General features: G+C 42.0%; 1 protein-coding gene across 1 annotated transcript in view; it reads left to right on the top strand.

The window, feature by feature from the left end:
- exoc3l1 (exocyst complex component 3-like 1) overlaps positions 1–9,766 on the top strand; it is a 44,067-nt gene extending 34,301 nt beyond the window's left edge. The window contains exons 12-17 of the mRNA XM_041996828.1: positions 5,719–5,986; positions 6,117–6,272; positions 6,531–6,664; positions 6,776–6,952; positions 8,651–8,702; positions 8,923–9,766. Of these exons, the coding sequence (XP_041852762.1) occupies positions 5,719–5,986; positions 6,117–6,272; positions 6,531–6,664; positions 6,776–6,952; positions 8,651–8,675 (760 nt within the window). The 3' untranslated portion in view covers positions 8,676–8,702; positions 8,923–9,766. The remainder of the gene's footprint in view (positions 1–5,718; positions 5,987–6,116; positions 6,273–6,530; positions 6,665–6,775; positions 6,953–8,650; positions 8,703–8,922) is intronic.
- The last annotated feature ends 681 nt before the right edge of the window (positions 9,767–10,447 follow it).

Raw genomic sequence — 10,447 nt, 5'->3', positions numbered from 1 at the left:
TTCCCAGCTCCTCCTGGAGCCTCAGAGTAAAGGTCATACGTTCCATCAGTTTAATGCTTTCTACAATTGAGATGAACAGGTTAATTGTGGGGGGATCTTTGCGTAACCAGCATTTTGTTATTGATTTCTTGGCTGATGCCAGCAGAATCTTTAGGAGGTAGGTCTCATCCGAATTCAGCTCATTTGGGACACATCCGAGATACAGCAATGTGAATGAGCAATTGATGTTGAACCCCAACGTTTTTGATATTATTTTTCCCACCTTCAACCAAAAGGGCAGAATAAGTGGGCAGGACAAAAATATGTACCCATGGGCTGCCATGGGATCCCCACAGTTTCTCCAGCACCGGGGAGGGACAGCACTGAACTTAGATTTCTGTTTAGGTGTTATGAAGAAACGAATTAAGTCCTTCCAGCAAAAGTCCCGCCAGGCGCCGGAGTTTGTCGAAGAGAGCTGTATTTCCCAGGCCCTTGTCCACGTGTCCTCTGTAATTACAGTATTTAAATCATCTTCCCATTTTTTCTTTATGTAAGTTGTAGAGTCCTTCTTTAATGTAATCAAACTGCGGTAGAGTTTACTGATTAGAGCTTTAAGACTTGCCAAATTATAAGCTCCAAAGAAGATGCTGATAACTGGTAAAGTTTCTCCGAGGTCATAACCCTTAATAATTTTTCCAACATAGTCACAGAGCTGCAAATATCTGAAAAAGTCCTGTTTCTCCAGGTCATACACCCTACATAGTGTGTCAAATGACATAAGTTTATTTTTTTCAAAAACCATACATACAGCAGTAAGACCATGTGATACCCAGTGTCTAAATCTAACATCCTGAGAGGCGGGTAGGAAATCAGGGTCATATGCTGGCCATCTAAGAAGTCTTGTTTCTTCCTGAAGTTGCAATCGTATAACCTCCTCCCTCCAAATTTTTAATGTCAGATTCACCCACTGGCTGCTTGTGAAGAAGTTTTCCCCTTTGAGGAAAATGTTACCCAGTCTAGATTGGAGTGGAACATCTGAGAGAGCCATCTCAATAGTCTTCCATTTTACATAGTTGGATGGGTTACACCAACAAACCAGCGGCCCCAGCTGAGCAGATACATAGTAGTCTCGTAAAGAGAGTAGAGCCAGGCCCCCTCTCTCCCCCAGCAACTGCAAAGTACAGAATTTAACTCTTGGTCTCTTTTTAAGCCAAATAAATCTAGAGATGTGTTTATTCCCTGAACTGTTTGTCAGGGATAGGTACTGGCAAAGACAAGAAAAGATACAACAGTTTGGGGAGAATGTTCGTCTTGATCGTCCGTATTCTGTCGCCAAAATCAAGAGGGAGCAGGCTCCAGTTACTGAGGTCACTGATTATTTCTTAATTAATATGGTTATAGTTTTTATCATATAGTTGTGACAGATCTTTAGGCAGATATACTCCTAAGTATTTAATGTATTTTGAATACCAATTGAACTTATACTTGGACATTAATTCCTGTTCCGGATGAAAATCAAACGTCATGACCTGTGTTTTATAAACGTTAAGGACATATCCTGAGTAAGTGCCATACGTGTCTAACATCTCCATCAGCACCGGCAGACCTGAGTCAGGATCCGCCAGCGTAACCAAGACATCATCTGCATATAAGCACACTTTATATTCTTCCCTGCCAATTTGAATACCCTTTAATGCAGTCTCCTGTCGAATTGCTTGGGCTAAAGGCTCTATAAACAAATTAAAAAGGTATGGGCTTGCAGGGCACCCCTGCCTACAGCCACGTTGTAAAGTTAGGGTTAGGGTTAGAGAGGCTTCCATTTATTTTATTCTAGCGGTAGGGGACGTGTAAAGCGCCTGAATACATTTTATAAAGTCATTGCAAAATCCAAACCTTTTCATTACTAAATAAAGAAAATCCCACCGAACTGAGTCAAACGCCTTTTCAGTGTCTAGGCTGAGAACAATCGAGTTAATTTTTCTTTTGTTAATCTGTTCAATTATGTGTAGGGCCCTCCTTATATTATCCTGGGTCCGTCTATTTTTTAAGAAACTTGTTTGGTCTTCATCAATTAGCGAAGGCATCACAGCATCCATTCTCCGGACTAGGATAGCAGTGTATAATTTATAATCAATATTTAAGACACTTATTGGTCTATATGCTTTGCAGTCCGATTTATCTTTTCCCTCCTTAGGTATCACCGATATAAAGGCCTCTTTTCAAGAAGGAGTTACTGGTCCCCCTTTCAAAATATAATTAAAACTGATCTCTAACAAGGGTACCAGACCTTCTCTCATTGCTCTATACCATTCGGGGGGAAACCCGTCAGTACCAGGCGATTTGTTAGATCTAAGACCAGAAATAGTCCCATTTATTTCCTCGTGTGTTATTACTGATGTTAGCCTATTATTCATGTCCATGCCAAGCGAAGGGAGGTCCAAGGAACCCAAAAAGGTTTTTATCACATTCTCATCAATCCGTTCAGACTGACTGTACAAAGATTTATAATATTTTTCAAATGAGTTTTGGATCTTATCTAAATCGGTTTCAGTTTTATTAGTTTCGGGGTCCCTAATTTTATAGATTGTATTTTCAGCTTGTTGTTTTCTGAGCCTCCACGCTAAAAGTTTAGAGGCTTTGGGTCCTACCTCATAGTATCTCTGTTTAATAAAGCGTATTTTTCTCTCCACTTCCTCCCCTAATATCCGATCTATTTCCTGTCTAGTTTGTCTAATCTGATGAGTTATAGTGGGACTTTTGTCCGTCAAATGTGATTCTTCTAAAACTTTCAATCTTTCCTGTAGCCGTGAGAATAGTCTTTTTCTTTTTAAGCATAGCTGACCGTGCAATTATTTTCCCTCTAAGGACAGCTTTAGCTGCGTCCCACACAATACTGGGATTTGTCTCCCCGTTATTATTGTCCTGTAGACACACGTTCAAATCTGAGGTCATTGCCTTTATAAATGTGGGATCATTCAGCATACCAGAATTTAGTCTCCACAATGTTTTCCTCTGTCTGGCCTCCAGGTGGATATGTAAATAAATTCCAGAGTGGTCAGAAAAATCTCTCTGACCAAGTCTACAGTCCTTCATCTTATTTAAGTCCCTATTATACATAAAACAGTAGTCTATCCTGGAGTGGACAGAATGACGTGCAGAGTAAAATGTAAAACCAGGAGCTGATCCATGTATAGACCGCCAGACATCAGTGAGTCCTAAGTCTGATAACATTCTTTTTACACGTTTCTCTGTAGAAGTGCACTTTCTGCTGGTGTTAGTTGTGTCCAATTTAATATTTAAGAGTAGATTGAAGTCTCCTGCACAAATAAGAGAACCGTAAGTTTCTGTAGTAATCAGCTCAAACACCTTCTTAAAAAAACTTATATTACTCCCAGGGGGTGCATAGACATTTAACAATGTTACATCCTTTTGATCTATTCTACCCTTTACTAGAATGAATCTGCCTTCCTTATCACTTATTTCAGATATGAGTTCAAATTTGATTTTATTAGAAATTAGGATAGCCACACCTCGTTTTTTACCACTTTGGTGAGATGAAAAATAGGTGTTCCTAAAGCCCATCCTCTTCAGTTTCACATGTTCTGGGTTAGAGAGATGAGTTTCCTGCCAATAGGCTATATCTACCTTCTCTTTCTTCATTTTTGCGACAAGTTTACTCCTTTTTATAGGGTTATTTAACCCATTAACGTTTAGTGACAGTATATTATAGAATTTATAGGACATGACTTAACATGCGAGCATAATAAACCATCCCAGACCTCAAAACAATAACATCAGAACATGAACTCCTAAACCACACAACACTAAACAAGGCTTCCACAAGGAAGGACACAAAATTGTCCTTTGGTAGTGAGGGGACTGGCCACAAGGTGGGGCCCCTCGCCAAGACGAGCATCGGGAGATAAGAAAAAAAGAAAAAGTAAAATAGAAGAAAAACTTTAGTAAGCACGTCTGAAAGTTATTTGGTGGCCCTCTTTCATGTCTATAGGCACCAGCCCCTTAGTAGAATATGAATTAGGACAGGGCTACATAGTCATTGCTTGTATGAATATCTAAACCGAGAAAATCTAAGCAATGTGGAAATATCTAACTGTAACCTGGGTATATTCTCCTGTAAAATCCTCATTTATTTACCGTGTGTTTTCCTGCTCCCTCTGGAACTCTTTCAGTTTCTTCCGAACATGCTTCTAGAAATTCCCGCGGCGTGTCGGCTGTATCTCCCAGGGTAGAAGTTGCGTCAGTGCTTCCTCCGTTATCTGGGCAGATTCGGTTGCCGTGGCAAGTTTTTCCACAGCTATACCCCGCTTCTAAAGATCCTCCGCGGCCTGACTTGCGTTGTTGTACAGTACGCTGCCAGATGCATAAAAGACCTGCATTTTGCTGAGTGGCGTCTGAAAGCGAATTCCTTTCTCCTTCAGGACCCTTTTAATGGGGATGTATTCCTTTCTCCTTTTCTGCACTTCCAATGCATAATCATGGTCAAAATACACTGGCTTGTTTTGGGTGCGCAGGCCTGCTCCTTTTTTCCAAGCGGAGCGAAGGACCTCTTCTTTAACGGAGAACCGGAGAAAGTGGACTATTATTGAGCGTGGTGAGGCAATCGCCGGTGGTTTTGGTCCTAAGGCGCGGTGGGCACGTTCAATACCAAGGTCGCAGTCCGGGCCGATGTCAGTGCCTAATTCACTTTTGATAAGGTTTTCAATGAAAGCCGTCACTGAGGTGCCCTCAGATTCTTCGGGCACGCCATAAATTTAAATATTATTTCGTCTAGCTCAGCCTTCTAAATCGGACACTTTGTCCTGTAGTGCCCTCTGGTTCTGCAGTAATTAGACAAGCGTGTCCTTGACACCGATGTCCCATCTTTCTGTATCGGCCACATTATCCTCGACACGTTGTATGCGGTCCACCACCTCTTCCACCTGATTGGTAGCGTCTCAGAGTTTTTCATTAATTTCTTTAGTGAATTCGTCCATCTGTCTCTTTATATCCTCCCGAAATCCAGAGCTAAACTCCTGCAAGTCACTTCTAAATTCAGCTTGTAGCGTTGCCATCCCGGCCGTTATAGTCTCGCTCACAACCTCGCGGATCAAGTCCAGGCTTACCATGCGGTCGCCATGTTGTGCAGATGGTGATTCGTTAGCCAGGATTTCTTTTTCCATTTCACGGTCCGGATTATGTCGTAGCCCGTAGCCTCCTTTCTTGGTTTTGTCCCCACTCATTGCTGCACCAAAATATATCAATTTTATCCAAATACGAAACTTGAGTCTGGGGAAATACAAGGCTAGCGCCAGAGATCAGTTTTTATGCAACCATGCTGTGTAGCGTGCCACCAGAAACCCCCTTCCAGGTTAATTTTATCATGTTTAAATGAGAATGGAAACATTCATCTCACATTTTACCAGATAAACACTCCAAAACCTGAAGGCTCATGTAAATGAAACTGATGTTGCTTGTGTTGTTCTTGCTCTCAAATCTAAGTCGCTTTGGATAAAAGCGTCTGCTAAATGACTGAAGAATGTAGAATGTTAGGAAATTAATGGGTCCAGTTTTTATTATTATCAGTTTCTCCTGCAGAAACTTTCTCAAAAGGCTTCACACAGGTTAAGCGGTATATCTGCTTTTGCAGGTCCAGTGCGCAGAGAAGCAGATTTTAGGAATAAAGGCGTTTCAGATCCCTGCAGGATTAAAGAGCTCAATGTGTTCTTGTATGTGATGCAGGAAGTCCACAGAGGGGCTGCAGCAGCAGTCGTCCCACTCAGCCAGCCAGTTTTCTCGCACCCCTCCCAACCCCCTGGCAGCTCTGGACAGGGCAGTGCGGCGGGCGTGTCGCCTGGTCATGGATCAGCTGATGCTGGACCTTCAGCCGTTTCTCCCGGGTTTGCTGACCCGACCCTGGCTGGTCCAGGGAGATCCCACTCCTAAACTATGCAGCGTGCTGGAACATCATCTGGATCTGTACAGCCGAGTTCGACTGCCCTGCCAGCAGGTGATTTACTCTGCAGGATGGAGCTTCATGTAGGAGCTGAGATCAGTATTAACCCCAAAACATGCAGCGAGACCTGTTTACACTTGTAGGCTGCATGTGAGCAGTCGTGATGTGGTTTTTGTGTCTGCAGTGCCTGCAGGAGGAGGCCCAGTGGGTGGTGGTGGTGGAGTACGTCAGGGCTCTGATGCAGAAGAGGCTGGTCTGCCGTAGCAGCGAGGACAGGAGGCAGCTCGCACAGCAGATGCTTCAGGATGACCAGCTGTTCAGAGAAACCTTCCACAGCCTGGTGAGGACATCCATTCATCACAGATAGATGCAGGAAGTCATTAATGTGCAGAATCAGAGCTGTCCCACAGTTTCTGTCGGATCTACATCAGCTGGGAAAAGTCCTGAAAAAGATGTCCATGCAGCCTTAATTGAAAATCTAAATTAAAAAATGGTGTCCAGTTCCGTCTCAATTAAGCACAGCAAACTATTACATAACATCTTTATATCTGTACTCGCCATACTTGTCCAAGCTGCACCTGCATCTGTTTTTGTGTAGGAAGGAGAGGAGTCAGTGCCTGAGGTGAATCCATTGGCCTTGCTCCCTGTCCTGGCTGACTTCATCCGACTTAAAGACCCCGGCATGCTCACGCTGGAAGTGTTGGGACTTGCAGCCAAATACCCCGACATCAGGTGATCGCCAGCTGCTGTCCAGCCCTTCCTGCCTGCAGTAATATGATGCTAAATGCTTCCTGCTTTTAAAGCCCATGACAGGAAAATAGCCACATTTCTCTGTTCCCTCAGTGATGAGCACGTGTCCGTGCTACTCGACATCCGCGGTGACGTCTCCAGAGACACCAGAGTCTCCGTGCTGGACTTACTGGAGCACAGCGCCCCTCCTCTTCCAGTGGGATACCGCCCCATCTTCACCGATATCCTGGTGCCCCCATCCACCATGGCCTTCTGTCTGCCAACAGCAAAGTGTGCATGAGTGCAGGGACTCCTTCATTTTACAGCTGCGTTGCATCATTCATCACTTCGTCACTACGCTTCTACTTCATCCCTACTGTTCTACTTTATTCCTACTCTTCTGCTTCATCCCTACGCTTCTACTTTATCCCTACGCTTCTACTTCATCCCTACTCTTCTACTTCATCCCTGCTGTTCTACTTCATCCCTACTCTTCAACTTCATCCCTACTCTTCTACTTCATCCCTACGCTTCTACTTCATCCCTACTCTTCTACTTCATCCCTATGCTTCTACTTCATCCCTACTCTTCTACTTCATCCCTGCTGTTCTACTTCATCCCTACTCTTCAACTTCATCCCTACTCTTCTACTTCATCCCTACGCTTCTACTTCATCCCTACTCTTCTACTTCATCCCTATTCTTCTACTTCATCCCTACTCTTCTACTTCATCCCTACGCTTCTACTTCATCCCTACTCTTCTACTTCATCCCTACTCTTCTACTTCATCCCTACGCTTCTACTTCATCCCCACTCTTCTACTTCATCCCTATTCTTCTACTTCATCCCCACTCTTCTACTTCATCCCTATTCTTCTACTTCATCCCTACTCTTCTACTTCATCCCTACACTTCTACTTCATCCCTACTCTTCAACTTCATCCCTACTCTTCTACTTCATCCCTACGCTTCTACTTCATCCCCACTCTTCTACTTCATCCCTATTCTTCTACTTCATCCCTACTCTTCTACTTCATCCCTACTCTTCTACTTCATCCCTACGCTTCTACTTCATCCCTACTCTTCTACTTCATCCCTACTCTTCTACTTCATCCCTACTCTTCTACTTCATCCCTACTGTTCTACTTCATCCCTACTCTTCTACTTCATCCCTGCTGTTCTACTTCATCCCTACTCTTCAACTTCATCCCTACTCTTCTACTTCATCCCTACTCTTCTACTTCATCCCTATTCTTCTACTTCATCCCTACTCTTCTACTTCATCCCTACGCTTCTACTTCATCCCTACTCTTCTACTTCATCCCTACTCTTCTACTTCATCCCTACGCTTCTACTTCATCCCCACTCTTCTACTTCATCCCTATTCTTCTACTTCATCCCTACTCTTCTACTTCATCCCTACTCTTCTACTTCATCCCTACGCTTCTACTTCATCCCCACTCTTCTACTTCATCCCTATTCTTCTACTTCATCCCTATTCTTCTACTTCATCCCTACTCTTCTACTTCATCCCTACTCTTCAACTTCATCCCTACTCTTCAACTTCATCCCTACGCTTCTACTTCATCCCTACTCTTCTACTTCATCCCTACTCTTCTACTTTATCCCTACGCTGCTACTTCATCCCTACTCTTCAACTTCATCCCTACGCTTCTACTTCATTCCTACTCTTCTACTTCATCCCTACTCTTCTACTTCATCCCTACACTTCTACTTCATCCCTACTCTTCAACTTCATCCCTACGCTTCTACTTCATCCCTACTCTTCTCCTTCATCCCTACTCTTCTACTTCATCCCTACTCTTCAACTTCATCCCTACGCTTCTACTTCATCCCTACCCTTCTACTTTATCCCTACTCTTCAACTTCATCCTATTAAATCTAGGGATTTAAATTTGTGGCTTGCTGGTTCAGGTCTAACTTCAGTTTTAAGTTTCTTGAAAGTTTCAAATGTTCTAACTTTCTGCAGCTTTTTCTCAAGTTTCTGCAGTTGATGCTCCAGATTTGGCCAAAACCGAGCTGTAAGCAACTAAAACAACTTAACAAGCAACACATTCTTTAGTCCTATTCTGATGAGATTTTGTCATTTGGATTAAATTTTCATTAATAATAGATTTAATTTTATTCTCCCTGATTTTCATCTTCAGTGTGAAATTTGTTTAAATATGTGATATAAAAGACCAATCTGAGAACCAGAAGAACTAAAGAACTGGTGGAATAATTACTGCTGTTCTCTTTTAGGCCCAGTTAAAGCCTGGATTCATTCATATGTTCAGTCACATGGATAACTCATCGCAAACTTAAGGACTCTGATAGGAAAAATGATTTTTTTTATTTGAGTATGCTAGTTGCTATCCTTCTGTAATGGTCAGACTCAGTATTACCTTTCATGGATCATAACTTTTTACATGCAATCCCCTTTCCTGAAGTTTTTCTTCAACAAATTCAGGACAAGAGGGTTTGTTATTTAAACTAATGGGGCTTTTTAAACAAAACTCACCTCCTGCATTTTATGCCTCATTCATTGGTCATAATGCAGTGTTTAATGTTTTGCTGAGTCCCAGAGAAAACGTACTTGTAAGCCTTCAAACTCACCCTGATTATGTAAAAATGGTCAGAAAATATCATTAAAAGGAGTGTTTCACTCAGAAATGACTTGAGGTGAAAAGTACAAAATAAACTGAAAAGAAAAAAATGAGTAATTTTATATTAAAAATTATAAAAAGGATGGATGAAAGCTGTTTATCATTCCTTCATTTTCTACGCTGCTTACACACCATCGCAGGAAAGCTGGAGTCTACCCCAGCGATTAGCAGGTGTACCTGGACAGGTACAGCCAACCCTTCGCAGGACCATCACAAAGAGACAAACAGCCACTCCGACTTTGGGAGGATTTAGTGTTTTATTTAAAGCATAATAATTTAGTTTAGGTTTCTCCTACACGAGCAGCTCTGGCTGCTAAACCAGCATCAGAAAACTCTGTTTTTATTTCCCCTTCAGTAACTTAATCTCATGTTGTTCTATTAAAAATGTATTTATTGTATTTATGTGATTTTATTGTTTCCTTTTAATAAATGTCTCTACTTTCAAAGTTTTTTTTCTCCAAAACAGACTGAAAAACCTTTTTACATGAAAACTCAAAATCTTCATCAAGTAAACTTTTGTCTCTTTTCCATCGTTTTATATTTTTAATAAAAACAACTCACGCAGTCTGAAGGTTTGCATGAGAACTGATGAAAACGGTCGTCTTTGCTGCGTTATAATCTTTGATAAAATGGGAGTCTCGTGTTGTGTGAAAGACTAAGTCACACGAATAAAAAAGGTAGAAAAGTCACCACGACGTTAGATTTGTTTGGTTTCCCACTTTTAAAGAGGCTTTGGACGGCAGGTGGAGGATGTAACAGAGGTGGGTTGCAGCGGTGAGGGAAGGACGTCACTTTCACCTCCATCTCCCTTCATGCTGTTTGCTGTCGGCGTTTCATGAAGGCAAGTAGGAGAGTTGTTGTTTTTATTGTGTAAGTAATGTTAATGAATATTCTTTATTTGGCTTTTTAAAGTCGCTGTATTCACATTGGCTTCACTTGTAAACTAGAGACAAAGATGGAGGGAAATAGAAACGAGTTCATCTGTTTGTGTTTGATCAGAGTTTATTTTATTTAATCATCTTTATATAAAAACATCACAGAGTGAATGATTTTAAAGATGCAGGTAAATACCCAGAGTTCTCTGAGACCTGATGGATGGTAACTGGTTGGATGAAGTGGTT

This window comes from Melanotaenia boesemani, chromosome 10, assembly GCF_017639745.1.
Source record: "Melanotaenia boesemani isolate fMelBoe1 chromosome 10, fMelBoe1.pri, whole genome shotgun sequence".
Taxonomy (NCBI): Eukaryota; Metazoa; Chordata; class Actinopteri; order Atheriniformes; family Melanotaeniidae; genus Melanotaenia; species Melanotaenia boesemani.
Note: the sequence above shows the minus strand (reverse complement) of the source record. Positions and strands in the feature narration are given on the sequence as shown.